This window comes from Dermacentor variabilis, chromosome 6 (genome assembly GCF_050947875.1).
Source record: "Dermacentor variabilis isolate Ectoservices chromosome 6, ASM5094787v1, whole genome shotgun sequence".
NCBI lineage: Eukaryota > Metazoa > Arthropoda > Arachnida > Ixodida > Ixodidae > Dermacentor > Dermacentor variabilis.
Genome location: NC_134573.1, coordinates 106,104,835 through 106,123,068, shown reverse-complemented (window position 1 = coordinate 106,123,068; position 18,234 = coordinate 106,104,835). Strand labels below are relative to the sequence as shown.

General features: G+C 45.2%; 1 protein-coding gene across 1 annotated transcript; it reads right to left on the bottom strand.

Moving 5' to 3' along the window:
• Positions 1-299: 299 nt before the first annotated feature.
• On the bottom strand, positions 300-5,289 carry LOC142586251 (glutathione peroxidase 1-like). The gene is made up of 3 exons (XM_075697500.1): positions 4,856-5,289; positions 3,201-3,341; positions 300-552 (listed from the first exon to the last, which is right to left on the bottom strand). The coding sequence occupies exons 1-3, from the start codon at positions 4,898-4,900 to the stop codon at positions 322-324; spliced, it is 417 nt and encodes a 138-aa protein (XP_075553615.1). The 5' UTR covers positions 4,901-5,289; the 3' UTR covers positions 300-321.
• Between the last annotated feature and the right edge of the window lie 12,945 nt (positions 5,290-18,234).

The window sequence follows — 18,234 nt, the reverse complement described above, 5'->3', positions numbered from 1 at the left end:
TGCTCTGTTCCCCCCTTTTGCACCATGATCCAGCTATATAACCCACGCCACAACCCTAGCAAACTACTCAGTTACAGGCAACGTGCTTTAAACTGCGAAGATATTTGGGTTCTCCGTGGAACCCTCGGTTCCTACACCATTTTCGCTCCCTGATGCATACGTCGTAAGAGCTATCTTCTTGCCGCAATATGGCAGGTGATACCTGTTCGTTAATCTTGCTCGCCTATAGTTTATTTTTTTTTCTTTCTCGTTACACTTGATCGGTGCGTTTGCACGTTGTTAGCATTTATGCAAAGCGTATTCCTGGCATGCACGAATGCGTTAGTGCTGAGATTGCTGCGGCGTCGGTGGTACGTTTTTGCGCGCGATTACTTCGGCAATGTCAGGGGCCATGCTGAGGGGCAGGAAGTCCGACTCATGTCGGCGAAGTGGAGTTCCGTTGCGACCGATTAGGAATTTCTCGAAGTTCCAGCGGATATCACTGCTGTCCTGGGGTGCGTAGAAGAGCATCTCCTTCGGCTGAAACCCAGAGACTGGTGACGGGCAGCGACTCTGCGTAAATACAGAGATAGAAAAAGAACATTCAAAAAGGTCTTCCTTGTTTTTTTTTTGTTGCGTTCAGGTTTCTTCGTTGAAGCCGTTCAACACGAAATGGCGACGACAACATGCCGAATTCGCTAGCACAAATTAGGCTTCTTTTTGCGCCATCATCGATGTTTGGCACAACAACAACAAAAAAAATAAATTGTCGGGCTAGTTTAACAATGACTTGCCGGGATCCACAACGGTGTGGAGACGGGTCCACGTCTGCACATACATGGCGCTGACTAACCAATTTAATCTCTATTTGACGGTGGGTCTTTTGTAGAACGACTACGAGGCTTTCTTATCACCCGTTACAATGATGCGTAAACATACACAATCTATTTTCCAGAAATGCACATTGGAAAGCTGAAAACGCCACCATTCTTGAAAAAAGTGATGCTTGTAAGGTTTTCTTTTTAGGGCATATAACCATGGTAATTTATTACTAGGAGGACAAGTGCAAGTTAATTAACGCATTACGCTATTGGTGCGTCTACAACATATTCCCTTCAGGGTAAAAACAGAAAGCATGCTCTAATTGTACGTGAAAGAAAGAAAGAGAGAGAGAGAATGTAGAAAAAAACTCGGTATTCCAGATGCCGCGTGTTGCCGGGGCCAGTGCCTCACACTAGTAATTATAAAGTTAAGATTCGGACTTATTTTTTAACCATTATGTGCATATTTTTGCAGGCCTAGATTTATAATAGGAAATAACACAACATCTGAGTATTTCTCCCTAGTACGATAAATATTTGACCAAAATCATCTAATTGCCTTTTATTTATTGACTCCAGAGGTCATATGGCAACGGCTAGAAACTTCTTACCCAGCACCAGTTTCGAAAAATGCCTACTCAAAATATTCCGTAAATTCTATTGGTGTTGCAGTTATTATTTTTATTTCTGTTTCGCACTCTTCCACTGTGCAGAAACTTGTTAACTGGTAGTTAATTGGCTGCTTCACGAGATTGGCATCCGAAAGCATCACTGGGGCTACGAGGTTCGCCGTAGAGGAGGGTTTAGGATTTTGTTTATACAGGATGTTTAGTAGATGTTGACGCCTTTTTGGCGGCGCCGTCTACACCTTTTTACGTAGAACAAATACATGCGAAAAATTGAAATAAACAAATTGCCGGCTGAAAAAAAGAAAGACAACAGCAACAACAAAGTCCGAGTAAGGTGACGCAAATGCACTAAGGCAATTGGCCACAAGAATCACACAAAACACATTGAAACGTGAAGTCATTTTACATTCATGTAGAAAATACAACTCGCAAAACGGGTCACACATAACAATGTAAGGACAGCTCACACGAATACAATAAAGAGAAATCGCAACACAGGGCTCCGGAATAATTTTTGATCCCTCGGGGTTCTTTAATGTGCACCAACATGAAGTGTAAGAGCTTCTTTGCAATCCGCGCGCTAGCCGCTGTAATGTGGCAGTCGCAGTCGGGAATCGTACCCGCGACCTCGTGTTCAGCAGCAGAACGTCTTATAGCTACTGAACCACGCCGGCGATTTATTGCCTTAGTATTGAGTCTTCTCGCGCTGCTCGCCTCAAGAATAGAATATCGGCTTGCCCAGCAAACCGTCCACCTTGTTTAAACATAACATACATAACAGTGTGGCAATGGTGCCAAAAACACGCGATAAGATAACCCAGTTGCGTGTCTCCTCGCAAAGAACGACCCTTAAATGTGCGCCAATATGCTCCTACAGTCAACGTTTTAAAGCATGCAATCACAGCGGTAGCTTAGTGGCTATAGGCATTGCGCTGCTGAGAACGAGGTGGCGAGTTTGACCCCGGCGTCAACGGCCGCTTTTCGATGGTGAAGATATGCGAAAAGTGTTCGTGTGCTCATTTTTAGACGCACTTTAAAGAATTCCAGGTAGTCAAAATTATTCAGTAGTAATCGTTCTTTCGGCGCATAAACACCAGAGTTTAATATTTTTTCATTTTTTTTTCAAACATGGCATTTTTTTCCCCGCCCATTATACACTATTGGAAGAGCCTGCCGCACAATGTTTTCGCGTCTTTCACCTCTCTTTTTCTATTGCTTTGCGAAACTTCCTCCTACATATAATAGATGATGATGATGTTTTATTACGTTTACTTTGTATAGCAGGTCCCCATTGTAGTGTTTGACTTCGGGACATCCTTCTGCATACTGACATTTTGTAATCTTTCTAATCATCTCAATAAAAACCGATTCTGATTCTGACGATATTTCAGGTGTGACTGGAGTGCAAGGTTAATTGACACTGTCTAGATTTCTTTTTGTGTGCATGCGTGTGTATGCGTGTGTATGCGTGTGTGTGTGTGTGATTTCCCTGTTGTTGGTGAGTTGCCGCTGAGGAGAGAAGTTACTGACGCACTTGTCTTTGTATGCTTTCCTCATATGTCTATAGAAATCCGTTAAATTCTACCCCTCCCGTCCCCCTAAAATGTCCTAGGGGCGCCATAAACACAAAAATAAATAAATAAATAAATAAATAAATAAATAAATAAATAAATAAATAAATAAATAAATAAATAATCAACGTGAAATAAGGCACCATTTATTGTTAGTGGAGGGTAAACATTTTTGACCCGAATAGGTCACGTATACTTGCCTTCAGGAATGTGAACAGCGGATGTTCTGTGATTCCGTTCACTGCCACCTTCTCCATCATAGGAAAATTAGGGGTGAAGTTATTACCCGGCCGCGCATAACGTATGCCGTTCAGAATCTCTGAATTCTTTCCCAGCTCTTCCTGCGTCATGGTAACAAGAACATTTCTTGGAGAATCAATTTACCGTGTTTTACTTAAATCGATTTAAATTTGTTTAATATCTCTAGGAGTATAGCACAATTCGGCCTGTTCAAGTGAATTATACATATTATACATCTGAAGAAGCGAGTCACTTGCGCAACAAATTGCAAAGTTCAGCTGGCTGAGTAAAAATATTCACTATATGACTTTCTGACGATTAACTTTATAACATATGTTCCAAATGCAATATTGTAGCCAAACAGAAGTAAAGTTTCGTCTGCTTAGCAACAATCCTATGGCTAGCGCCACTTGGAAGATATCTCTCCCTGAAATGTACTGAAGAATGCATTTGCGTTACAGTTAGGATCGATCCGCACTGCTTCATGCAAGCTTTTGCGAAACTGCTAGCTGGAACGCTAATGTATTTCGTAGCACACTTTAAGGCCGGGTATCTCGAAAGCTGTGCTAGTTTAGCATTTGCGCTAAGTTGATGAGACTTCACTACTGCTCGGCTTCAATCTCGCATTTGCAACACGTGCACCAAAGTGAATAATTAAAAAAGATAATGAATGAATCTTTTTGAGTTAGTTACCTGGACATTCTGATTTCATATTCAGAAATATACCTGAAATCAATAAATAGATAAACCTTTAAAGATGGGGTGTTCCTTTCTTTCACAGGCGACATGAAAAAAAATGTAACTAAAAGAAGCAAAATACAAAACAAAACAGGGGGTAAATGCCCACCAGGCGTGGATAGTGCAGTCTTTGCTGAAAGTGCTAGGGTGTTTCCGTAAGTTATTATGACTACTTAATCATGGCGGCAAAAAACAAATTTTCGCAGATGGTTCAGTTACTTCTTTCAAGATAGCGCAGCGGTGCGGCATTGTTGTTCCAGCCTTAAGTGGATAACGTCTGTGCGACATATCTCGATCAAAACCATGAGCTTTACAGCAGCGATAGGTGCTATGCTGAAAGCAACGAAGTTCATTGGTGCACGAAGGAAATGCGGGGAAAACGCGTGCTCTGGCCGGAACCAAACTCAAGGTCAGCCGCTAGAGCTTCTGTGCAACATTCATGCAAGGCTTCACAGAAAAGCAATCATTGCTTCAGTCGCGGAACCTGTATACAGCCAAGCACCTCGTGGACATCATGTATTCCGTTTGGCGCCCAGTCGTGTTGGCTTTTCTAGGAATAACCACACAGACGAAATGGCGAAACGGGCTCGTGAAACCATGTACACGCACAATTACTCTGTCTAGCCTAGAGACGTAAGCAGACTGTTTATACCTTTTTCTACTTTCAGCGTCTACTGTGAACTCCTACCGCGCTAACACGAATTACGCTCCACGAGAGATTGGCAAGTGTACGGTGCAACACAGACTCGCTTTGTCCGAACCAACTCAATAACTTCCACAACGCTGTACAGCCTCGCTTCTGCATTGCAGCATTGCACGCCTGCAATTATCCTCGCCGTTTACGGGTGAAGACAGCGCACTGCTAGTCTCCACTCACCTCGCCAAACTGGTTGCAGGGAAAGCCAATCACGGTGAAGTTCATGGCCCCGAAATTCTTCTGCAGTGCATTCACTTCCTTGTAGGTGTAGGTGAGCCTTCAGTATGTGGCCACGTTGACCAGTAGTAGAACGTGGCCTCGGAACTGCGCTATAGACTCAGCTCGCGTCCCCTAGCGAGCTCGGAGACGTGGAAGTCGGACACGGACTTGACGTCGGCCTCGCGCCTGTCGCAGTCGCGACCCTGCGTGGCCGCGGTGACGCGAGCAACGCCGTGGCGCCGTACACCATTGCCAAGGCGATTAGCGCTAGCATGTTCATTCGTGGCTGGCAGTATCGCCGATGAGGCGCCAAGAGTACTGCTTTCTGTAACGTCCTTGCTGGCGCCGCACGCCGCAGGCTGCAGCGTCACGGACGCAATGTAAACACATCTGGCCACGCGGCGCAACCGCTAAAGCTCGGAGGACGCAATTGTGCATCAGCCAACGGCGCAGCTGTGTCTTTTGAGCTCTTTCACAATACATGTTTATTGGTTCTATACAGAGGGGGAGGGGGGAAAGGGGTTCTAGGTATAGAAAAGTCGACCTCTGCACAACGCGTGTGCGTAATAAGAAGGCGTGCTTTATTGCGTATGCTAAATGAAGCGAACATTTTAGGCTGGCATTCGAAGTAGTGTATGAGTGGTCCTTATATATTGAAACGCATTTCCTGTCCTATATGCTTGATATCGGTACGCAAGCCCGACAGTCAATTGCTTACTAGTTTTAGTTAAGGAATGTATATAACTCGCACGTTCACGCTCTGTCACTACCTCACCCACTGTGGTGGCTTAGCGGCTATGGTGTTGCGCTGCTAAGAACGAGCTCGCGGGATCGCATCCCGGCCGCGGTGGCCGCATGTTGATGACGGGTGAAACGCAAAAAAAGCCCGTGTCACGTGTATTGGGGGAGGGGGGACATTAAAGATCCCCAGGCGGTCAAAATTAATTCGGAGTCTCCCACTACGGCGTGCTTCATTATCAAATCGTGGCTTCGGCATTAAAAAAACGCAGAATTCAATTCAAATTCTGTCGCTTTCTCTTACCTTCATGTTTATGTCAATTCCTACTCCTTCCCTGCTGTAAGGTAGCAAACGGCGTATAATCATAGTTACTTTCTCTGGCTTCAGTTTTTCTTCTGAACACAATCTATTTGTTTAGAGCCGCATACGGCCATTTGTGATTTCTCATCAATATTTAGTAGCCAAGGCGGCGGTGGTAGTGTTTATTATAGGCGGCTTTACAACATGGTAGTCATTGCGGCGATTGCTCCACCTGAGCGCCGCTGTCCTGAGCATAAATCGAACTAGTATTGGTGCGTTATTTCGCCGTCATCCGCCGTGGTATAGCTTAGCGGCTATGAGTCTGTGCTGCTAAGCACAAGGTGGCAGGTTCGATTCCTGTACACTCTCGCTTCTGCAGTGCAGCATTGTACGCCTTAGATTATCCTCTCCTGCAGCGCTGCTGCATTTCGTCCCCCCCCCCCCCCCCCGTCGGCATGCCGTAGTTGGGGGCTCCGTATAATTATGACCCCGATGCAAAAACGCTGCTGTAACGCGCATTGGGTGCAAGTTTAAGAAAATCCAGGTGGTCATAATGAGTACGGAGTCCCGCACTACGTTGTGCCTCATAATCAGATCGTGGCACGGGAACCCAAGAATATAATTTTTAATTTCACAGTTGCGTAATAACGCGACTGTGAATTTGTGTGCAAGAGAATATAGATGCCTAAATGGCCCCCTATTCAGTTGCTGTATAGTATTGTCAGTGCATGTAGGTCGGGTTAATTAGCTTTAAGTGGAGAGGTTGAAAGCAGCACGCTCCGGCCACTCTGTTTCACTTGCATGCATAAAAATGAATTTGCCCTAAAAGGTATAAAAAAATGAGAAAGAAGTAATGATAATAACAAAAAATGTTAACACACACAAGAAATTAAACATGAAAGATGAACCCAAGTCACTGCATAAAATCAACCCTAGAGTATTTTGAGCACATGTCTGTATACTTATAAAGAATGTTACTGCACGGAAAGCTCTATGTTCAAGATCTACGGCCGGTGCATTTTCGTCATCGACCAACACACGGGCGCTGGTCGGTGAAAGTTTGTATATTTAGATATATATATTCGTTGTCAACACACATTGCTTTAATTTACATGTGCTTTTTTATCTTTAGTGAGTGATAAATTCACAAAATGAAACGGAATTAACTGCACTGGACGCGCGGAAGCCACCGAAATATTAATAAAGAGTTACCTGTATCATGACGACGTGTTTTGGAGAGACGAATTCCGCAATAGAGGCAGCTTGTCAGTGCTCTTTGAACACCGTAGAAGCATCACGACATAGTATGCATAGGTGCAATAGAGACCATGAAGCCGTGGCTGAAGGTTATATCCTATGTTCAGCGTGTCATCAAGACCAAATTTTCCCTAAGTGTGACGGGGTTTGGATTTATGTCCAGTGAGGGTGATGAGATAGATAACCCAAACGTCTTTCCACAGGGACTTAGGCTACATTCATATTGGTATGTGGAGCTGTTGTACACTGTTGTGAAGCCTTGGGTGGAGACGGCGGCTGCTGGATGACACTACACGTGGCAGCAAGGCTCGGTTCCCTGCCATAACTCTGGGAAAACGGACAAGTGGCTTTCCGAAAATTTTTGCAATTTCAACGGGCCAAACATCTGGCCCTCTGATTACGCTGATTGCAATCCTATGAATTAGAATGTGGGGGGCGAGGCTGAGCAAGTAACCAATCGCAATGCCAGTAACACGAAGACCCCGCTGATCGAGAAGATTGGAGCTGCTTTTGCGGATCTTTCTCCGGACACCGTGTAGATCGCATGTGCCAGATTCCGGAGCCGCCTCAGGACAGTTGTGGATGCTAAGGGTGGCTTCATCGAGTGATTTTTATTTGGCATCTTTTCAGCTTTGTACCCGTTTTTCATCTTTGAAATTAATTTCGTTCCACCGAAGTTATGGCCACTTTACTGTTTTTGACCGACTAGTGCTAAATTTATCCCGAACATTCTGCACATATCTGGCGCATGCTCTTCGCTGACCAACCTATGTATGGCCCCTCTAGCCATATTCCTCTTTGCCTGCGTAGGCCAGAGGTCAGAGCCTTTCTGCAAGAGAAACGACAAATGTAGCTCGAATTGGTAACCGTACCGATTGCGGCGGTGGTCGCAGTTATTGTTGTTGTAGCCGTCCGGCCAGCTCCTCGATTGGGAGCGTCTCTCTTGTCATAGGGCGAAGAAAAAACAGAAATTTGCCCACCAGTGCCATTGGGATTCGAACTTGTGCGTATGCGAAAATGTGCAGCGAGGGGCTGGACAACCGCCATTAGCACTCGATGATCGTGCGGGACATTACGCCCACATAGACTCTCAGAATGGCGTAATCTGTGTTCGTATTTCGAAGGCCACAGTACACACAATACCGCAGTGGACAAAGAGCAGGCAGTGTGCATCGCAAAGAAGCTTTTGCTCCCAACAATACGAGCCTCCTGGCTCGGCGCCGGAACAAATTAGTTTTTTTTGTCATCTAGACAGCATAATACTCTAGAGCATCGTCGGACGGAAACCTAATAACACTAATTGTTCCTGTTTTAAAAGTTCTTGCCCAGTATTGCACTGAACGAGATTACGTGGCGCAGTTTGAAGATAAGAAAGTTTGAATAATTTAGGTAGTTGCCCTCAGTGCCCTTATGAAATTAAAGATGGGAGTGAGTACAGTGTTAATAAATGCAATACAACAACGGAGTTATCGACAAAGATAACAATGATTGCACCAGATGTATTATAGAAGCAGCAACCATAGCCAGGGATGGCGGTATTAGCCAGCTTTCAGTTCCTCCAAAAAGAACTGTCATTCAATTCAATTCCTTTATTAAGGCGAAAATGTTAAGTGACTCATAACCCCGATGGCTTTGAAAAAAAAACACATCACCCGTCCAGTGGTACAAAATATTTAATCATCAGAAATGTCTCATACCTCCATAAGCAAGCAAAAAATGCAATGACTCATCCTTCTCGTAATGCAGAGGCTACAAGCAATCACGACAGTGAAGTGTACAGCGTATGCCTTCATTGGAATCACGCATACAACGTACAGAAACGCGGCGTCTAGTGGAGTCGTACAAAAAGAAGAAAAAAAACCACGTGACGTTCTCAATGGTTCATAGCCCTGTAAGCAATGGCTCATACTTTCTTAAGGCTGAGGCTACAAGCGCTCAGCAACGTGAAGCGAACAGTGCATACATTAATCGAAATTACCCATACAAGACACAGAACAGGATACGTTTCAACCCCTTGCTGAGATGATGCAACGTAAAGCCGAAGGGAAACGTCGTTGGCGTGAATCTGACCTTTTCGAGGCTCGTTTTCGCGAGCCTCGAAAACGAGCCGAAGAAGCCGAACTGCGAAAGCAGCAACGCGACGATGTGAAACGGCGCGTTACCAAGTGTGCAGCAGGCTTTCACCTTCACGTGTTACAGGAGTGTAACATGCTGTCGAAGTTTTTTTGAAGTGCCTGCGAACAGCATCAAGCTTCGGTAAAGGTGCACTTGTGAATTCACAAAGAAGGAAAAAAGAAAACAAAGCTCGAGACATGAACAAACACTGCTACAGCGTCATTCCTTGGCATAGTGTGGCATGTAATTTTCTGTTATATACATTTATTTTTTTGTTTGGTCTTGCCACCATTTCTGTCACACTTCCTTTGTTGGCCACGTGTATTGTAATTGGCGGCCACCCGCTCAAGAAACAGCACTTTTGTCTATCCCCGCATTCTTATACCTTGCTAAAAGAGCGAACAAGGATAACGCGGGCACGGTTTTAAGACTTCCTCTGGTGCATAATAACGATGGATTGGCAACACAACCTCCCACTTAAAATAGCTTGGAGCTGGTCTTTCATAATACAATATATATAACCTAGCATGCACAAGACCGGTCTGCCTGTTCTGCACCATAAATAGATAAAAAACTTCCATTGTGAGAGATGTCTTTCCAAGCGTCGATAGCCCGGATTTGTAGTTTGCAGTAGGGACTTTGATGAACGCAATGTTTCCAGCTGGAACAACACTTCATTGCTTTCTTCTATTACTCTTCCTAAGTGATGAAAAATAATTTTTCCTGATGGCCATGCTTAGGCATTTCATTGTTTTAAAAACATCGAGAGTCATTGTTGTGGCCTATACCGGCAGAACTACACCACTCAAGGCCGGGCGACCAACTAATTAAGTATGAGTAGTACACATTGTCAAGAAAAAAAAAAGAAAAACCGTGTCTTGAAAAGTCAAGGAAACTTTCCAAAATGCTAATGGCGCCTACTTTTCCCAACAAAGCTATCGAAAGTTTATTACCTCAGGTATAATTTTTTCGTTCTCCTGTTCGTTCTGGCATAGAGAGTGGACAATGATTGCTCTTTAGTATAACGGATGGCTTTTGCTGGGAATGACTGACAGAATCGTGTAATTTCAGCCTTCATTATGCGGCAGATGTTTACAACGAAAAAACAAAAACAAACAAACTGCTTACTGCAGCAGAGCTGTCGGACGCCTGGGCTTTATGTAATGTCATTAAATAGGCCGGCGATTCTTCATGTTTTGCATGTACCAAATATATATTTACTGCTTGTCGTTGGCGCAGTAGAGTTGCATAACGTGGTTCTCAATCAGAAGGTCCCAGTGGACCTCCTCGGACCTCCCACCACAAGTTCTGGGGAGGCGGGTAGCTGGAGGTGAGGAAAAGTGCCATTTCGAATTATACTCTACAATTTTATTGCGAATATTTGAAACCGCGAACCAGGATTAAAACACCTTTATTATAGGGCACGTCAGAGGGAAAGTGTTGGAAGAAGGCTCGAAGCCTTGCGTAATCTACAACGATTCCCATGCTAGTCAAGGCTCGTATAACTTTAAGTACCCTCAACTCAGCTCTGATGCTCTTTATGTCGTTAATTTTTACATGACAGAGACTCTATGCAATAAATATTTAGGGCCTTCTCGGCGCGCTTGAGCATGTTGCTGAAGGAAAGCGGCCGGAATAATTCTGGTGAACTCCTAGTTGTGTTTTAATGCTCTACAAAGTCGGCTGGGCTGCAGTAGTAGTTCAACTACTCTCCAGAATTTTACAGCGTTGAAACTCCTAACGTTGTTCCTGGTTCTGCTTGGTGTCACCTGTGACGTGACAATGCTCCATATGACAATGACGGTGAAATAAATCTACACACTATGTAGGTACGTACATGATATATTTGAAATATAAGTCATGATATATGCATGAAATACATATATTTGTACAGAATTACGAGGAATATTCAGTGTTACGTAGGTTTTCTTTGCTTGGTACAGGTACTTGGAGTGATACCAGTTCTTTGCTGTAGTTTGATGTAACTTTACCAAATAAGAAAATTAGGAGAAACACAACCTCGGTGACTGGTTTTTGGGTACAGTATCGCATAGCCATAAAATGCTTTATCTTTATAAATTATATAGCCATCTACAAAAAGGCACAGAAGCCCGGAACGTGGTAGGTGTGTAGTTCAAACACTTACGTAAAAAGCATATGACACTGTTTCAGTTCTAAACCTTTGAAACAGCGGAACATGCGTGGGTGCATCGTTTGAACTTGGTGGCAGGTTGTACAGAAAAGAACATCCTTTGTAAGGGTAGCGCTTGTTATACAGTACGCCTGTGTCGCTGACAAACCTTAATATATTATTTCCACACTGGTTCCTCAACGTCAACGAGCGAGGGGCAGGCAACTATAAGACAGTTTACAGACGCAGCTAAATGGAGCGCATTGGGAACTGTAGCCTTCCAAAATAAATCATAGTACGCCTGCACGCCTCTTGTCCGAAAGTTTTCAATTGCTTGCGTAATAATGAGACACCAGAGATACATCGGTACGATGGGAACTGTAGCCTTCCAAAATAAATCACAGTACGCCTGCACGCCTCTGGTCCGAAAGTTTTCAATTGCTTGCGTAATAACGAGACGCTAGAGATACATCGGTACGAGTCACGTAAGGGTAGAAATAATTTATCTTTTGCTTGATTAGGTTCGTCGGTGGGGCTGTAAAACGTTGTTTTCCAGAACTTTTCATTCTTTTTATATCCCCAGTCGTAACGTACCCGTATGAACCGATTAAAACTGTTTCCCGGTGTCATATTTTTGCTCGGGAGCTCGACCTAAACCGAACCAGAAGCGCAAGCCTGAACTTGAACCTGAACCAAACTAAATACCTTTTCGGTTTGACACCCTGAAAGCTATTCAGTCTCATTAGGAGGTAGCTTTATCTCGGCAGCTGTTGTCTACTATATATGTTTTTTCGGAAGACTTTGGTTGGTTTCATTAAATTTCTGGGGAATTACTTAAGGCAGCGCGCTCCACTTGCACGAATTGTCCTCGTTTCTGTTGAATTTATATAAAGAAGGTGGGATCAGTAACAGCGCTTCAGACACTCGCTCTAGCCTTTGGACCACTGGAGCATTATGCCGAAACAGGCGTCGTAGAGGGACAATTCCCTGGATGGATTGCTACTACATTAGCTGTGCACCCTCTAGGTGTTTGCTTAAGAACACAGTGCTTCCGGCGGCTTGAGCCATTTAGAACGCTTCTCGGTAAGTAGTGGGCAGGGACGCTACAGCTTCATGGAATCCAGTGTAGCTGACGAAAGCTTGAGCAAATAGGTCGGATAGTCCAATTTTCATTTCGCAGAGGCGGAATGCGACGGCTGAATAAATATTGAATCGTCAATGACGAGCAATTAAAGGTACGACAAGTGACGAGTTAAATTCTAAAGAGACCTTGCCTACTCGCAGCTGAACAAATTGGGTGACCCGCTTGACGGCCACCCGGATCACGAAGTCCTTCTCCTCGCTGGGAAGCGTCACATCTAGCTTGGCCTTTTCACTGCACAAGGGCAGGACATCCCGTGTGTACATATTTCTTGTGACCGGAAAACACAACTTTTTGCTCCCAAATATTATTTCCTGAAGTTTCTGTTGTGTTTCTGTGTCATCCACCTCATCTTGAGCGATTGCTTTACCTTCCACAGGTGGAGGAGCCGGCTGTCGATCTCTTCGAGGTGTGCCTCAGGAGGTACAATTTGTCTGGCGTTGTTAATATCCTGTTTAAGCGTGTGAGTCCGGTGTCTTATGTCGTTGAAGTGTTGGACGTGGTTCTCACATGGTTTGCGTAACTTGGTCCAATCTACTAGCTTGAGCTGTTTTCCCGTCTGTTTACGTGGGTTGACCTGAATGATGTAGGGATCGCTGCCTAGGTCCTCTAATGTGTTCTGCCAGGTGCCTGCGGATGTGTTTCTAGTGAACGTTAGATCGGATGTGGAGCTTTTACTGGAGCTAGTGCTCGCGCGTGTGGGTGTGCTAGGATTGGTGATGACAGTTAAGCCCTCGTGCTACTAGTCGTGCCGCAGTTCTGGGCCTTTGGGAAACACGTAAAAACATCTAGACAGCGTGTGGCGCATCGAAGTCCCCTCCGACTATGATGAGATATCTGTCGCGATGTCCATGGCGAGTTTAAGAGTGTGAGAAATCTGTGCTTGTTGTGTTTGGGCTTGCTGTATACGTTGAGTATAAAGAGACTTTCGTGTCTTGCGTTCCGGAACGAGTTCAATAAAGATATTGTCTATATTTGTAATTTTGGTGTCGTGTTGCTTGAATGTGACGTTTCGCCTAAGGTGGGCTCCCCTTCGACATGACCGATCGAGTGATAGCCTGCCAATTGAGCGAGACCGTTCGCCTCTTGCAATAGAATGATATCGGGTTTATCTTTCTCCGTAAGGTATTGCTGTAAAGTTGCGTTCTTGTTTGCGTAGCTTCTACAATTCCATTGCCAAATCATGTAGGTAGGATTTCTAGCTATGATGAGGTGAGGGAAGTAGGAATGTCGCCAGCTGTATCACGCTGAAGGGCGACGAGGTAGGCTGTTGTACTATCGACGTGGGTTCCAGTCCGCTAGGAGGCGGGGGAGTTATCCACGAATCCATTGCAAGGTGTCGCTGTTGAAGGTGTTCATTTTGTTGTTGGATCATTTTGGCTGCATACTCTACGTGTTCACCAAAGGCTGAGATCAATAGGATTAGTTTCTCATGCAAGAGTTTAATTCTTCTATTGATTACTGAATTTCTGTTAGGACTGTTTAGGTCTCGGTTGTTGTGCGTGTGAATTTATCTTCATTGGCCTGGGTTTCGGCTCTGCATTTTAGTGATGGGGGTGTAGTCCCTTCCTCTATTTAGTCCGTGGGTGTAACAGCTAAGGGGGGTGGCGCTACGGCTGTAACCTGTTCCATTTGTTTGTAACGGTGTAATTCCTCTTTCAGGGTCCTGTTTTGCTCGGATAAAGCTGTAATTTTCTGGTTGCATTGAGTTAACATCTATTTTAGCTGCAATATTTTGGCCTCTAACTTATTCCATTTCCCTTGGGCCTCCACGGACCTCGAGCGCCCCCCTTGACTGCGCCTGCCCAGCTCACCTTGAAGGGTCCAGTAGGTCCAGACGGGCGGCTCCGGGATCTTGACCGGGATCGGGAGCAAGACCTCGACCAGCCTCTTCCTTTGGAATGGTTGTGGGACCTCGACCGGCATCTTCCTCCAGTTTCCTGGGAGAGAGGAGTGTCACGTGGTACACGTGTCAGGAGGGTGCCGCTGCTCTAGGTCGTTGTTGACGAGCGTTGGCTTCGTCGGCTAGTCATCTGGTTGTTGTAGTCCCTCCCATTGGCGGCGTTTCACAAGTACTCCGTCTTGTAGCATCCTCTGCACGCCTTTCCGGCCGTCTGGTGGTTGCCGCCGCAAAGCTGCCACTTGGGCATGCATTGGTGATCTTGAGGAGGGTTGGCCGATCCGCAGCCGCAGCACAGGTGGTCGTTCAGGTTTGGGCATACGTATGCGCGGTGCCCTAGGCGACCGCACTGATAACACGTGTCGGTCTGCTCGTGGTAGAGGGAGCACCGCAGCAGGGCTCCACAGTATCGGACGTGTGTTGGTATTCAGAATCCGGCGAACAGGACGATAACCGTCATTGTGTTCCTGAGGCGTTTTGCAACGATGGCCAATGGATTGCTTGGCGTACTGACGTTAGCTGTGATATCTCGGGCAGTGTCGCGGATTACTCCTTTGGCTTCGTAGGCGCTGGTCTCGAACGCTTGGTTGGCGGTAGGGCTGCGGGACATCTTCTGGTATTTATCGGCATGCGCCTCCGTAGATGTGCTCACTACGATGTTGTTCTGTTGAAAATTGGGACATATCGTGTCCTCGTCTTGGACTTCTCTTGGGATTTCGGCGGCGTGGTAAATGTTAGTCGCCAGTCGGGCGGCCCCGTGGTCGGCGACTCGGAGGCTGCCTCTTGGTCGAATGGTGATATTATAATCGCTTCGGGCCAGTTGAGGCACGCGGCTTGATCTTGCTATTTCTCGCAGGCGTTGCTCACGTAGTTTCTTGCTGCTCTTGCCTCATTGGGGCTCCACGCCGAGGACGAGTGGTTGCTCGCGGGCTAACTTCCTTGATCCTACGGTTCTCCATCCTGCGCTTTCTTCAATTTCTTCGTGAAAAACGAGTTATTCGTCCACAGAAGCCTCAATTCTTGTCAGAAAGTTGGGCGTATGGACCGCGCCGACTGCCGTTCCTTGGTTTCCGCACAGGTGGGCCTAACTACGCCGTGCAGGTATTAGGCCTAGCTTTCCCGCTGGTGTGTCCAACTTGGAAACGACAGTAAAGTTGTCACAAATCGAGCCCCCACCTTGAACTTGGTGTCGGGTGACTTCTGGTGACGCGCTGAATCTGCGTACACCAAATTCTTGTGGGTATCCAGTGATTTTCGCTGCAAAAGTATTTCGACACGACACGCGTCCGCTCTCTCCCATGCAAGCCTTCCCCAAAAGGACTGTAACGCTTTCGCATTCCCGCACGTAAGCAGTCTCAAGTTGCTTTGCCGAATTTTTAAAATCCCAATATCAACTAAATGTCGGCTAACCCCTTTTCTCTCGAATCAACAAGGCCGTCTTTTTGTCTCTTACCGTTGTGTCTAACATTTTTGTTTCAATCGTTCTTTAACGTTGGGCAGTCCTTAATTTGTTCCCTTTCCCATTCACGTTCCCGTTCCCATTCAATCCTATTAAGGCACTGTAAATTTTAATTCTCAGGAATTGGCTTAAATGAACGTACTCTTGCACAGGTTCTTGACGCTGGCTATCATTATTTCTCGCTATTTTTGCCGGGCTACTGAACATTATGCCTTCGTCTTCGGTACAATAATTTCAATTCTGCTCTTACACTTTGTCAGCTAAGGTCCTCTACCATCTGTTGCAAGTCATCTTTAGCGTTGCTGATCAGGACACTGACATCTGAAAACGAGAGGCTGCTGAGACATTCGAAATTAATTCCGTACTCCTAATCCTTCCAAGTCTAATAGCTTGAATAGTTCTAAGCATGCAGTAAATAGCAAAAAACTGATTGCATTGCCTTGCCAGATCCATTTTTAAATCTGAAATTTCTAGGAAATTATGGTCTTTAGTATAGTCTTTATAAACATTTGCTATGATATTCACGTACGCTTCCTGTGTTTCTTGACTTCGCAATGCCTCCATGATTGCTGGTATCTGTACTGTATCAAATGACTTTTCGTATTATATGAAATCCGTATACAGAGTTTTATCGTGCTCCTTCGTACATAACCATGTATCCATAAGTATATCTGCCGAGATACGGACCGACGAAGCAACGGACAGTGGACGGAGACGACGACTGCGACGACTACGCGACTATGACGGCGGTGCCGGCGCGCCACCGCCATATCGCCTAGGATGGGCAACGAAAGCGTCTCTCTAATAAACAAACCATTACAACACATGTAAGTACCGTTGAAGCTCGGCATCGGCAAATTAAATAATTGCTCGACAAGATGATGGACAATGAAAGAAACGACGCGCACGGGAACAGGAAAAGAAAACCAGCATGGAAACCCAAGCGCGACCGACTGCGAAGAATAATTAGATAATTAACCAGGACACGTCAGACGAGGAAAGGGACAGCGCTAAGAAGCCTTGCTGTAAGGCGTTAAGTAGCTCCGTGTTTGAACGTTTCTATCCCCATTTAGACTAACGTTTAACCACGTGCATAACCTCTAGCGATAGTTCGTACTGTGATGTTTCATTTCGTTTGCTTTATTTATGCAGTTGGTCATACATTGTTCAGTGTCTTAACCTGCCTAATAGTTCTCTCCGTCAACTAACGTCGCGCGTCACTACTTATTCCAAACTTATTCCACTTCAAATAGTGTCCTGGCAATGTGGCGGTCCAAGTCAGGAGGAGGTAATTAAAGCGCTAGTGCCGCACTAAATTAACGAGAGAAAGAAGTACTGCTAATTTGCTAAGGGATTGTCAACAGCTGGATTACACGGCGGAACAGGTGCGCAAATGGATCGATGCGTAATGCGCAGGCGAACGCGAAGGAAAAACCGTGGAAATGAAATAGTGAGGGGCACCTTAAGTCGGTACATAAACTTTTTTTGACATTAATTTATGGCTAGCAAAAATATATTTTACATGTCTATCCGCATACGTATATACAGTATAATAGCTTGAGTACCTCTTATAAGGATGGAGCGAATAGCATGGGAGAGATAGCGCCTCCTTGCCTGACCCCTTTCTTGATAGGCAACTTTCTACATTTCTTATGGACAACCAAGGTATAGCTGTGGAATCTTTCTAGATGTTTCTCAAGATATTCACGTAAGCTTTCTGCACACCTTGATAACGCAATACCTCTTTGAGTGCTGGTATCTCTACTGAATCAAATGCCATTTCACAATCTATAAAAGCCATATCGCAAGCGATGCTTCGCCTTTTGGGTGAATTCATCTTGAAGGCGCGTCGCAATGCCACCTGTTTCGTTACACGCAAAGATCAGGCGATATTGACGTGCGATTAATAAAATTTGTCTATTTTAATTAGGTTGCATTACGCGCAGGAAAGTTACATACACCTTCAATATGTATGTTGACTTTGCCTTTTATTTTAACACCTGGAATTTATTTCTTGAATTTTGCATGCCGCACGAAACAAAGCAAGAAACAAGTTAAAATTTTGGGGTTATATGTGCCAAAACCATTTTCTGATTATGAGGCACGCGGTATGGGGGACTCAGGAAATTTGGACCGCCTGGGGTTCTTTAACGTGCACCTAAATCCAAGTACACGGGTTTTTTGTATTTTTCTCCCATCGAAATGCGACCGCCGTGGCCGGGATTCGATCCCGCGACCTCGTGCATAGCAGCCCAACACCATAGCCACTAAGAAACCACGGGGGGTAAAGGAACAAGT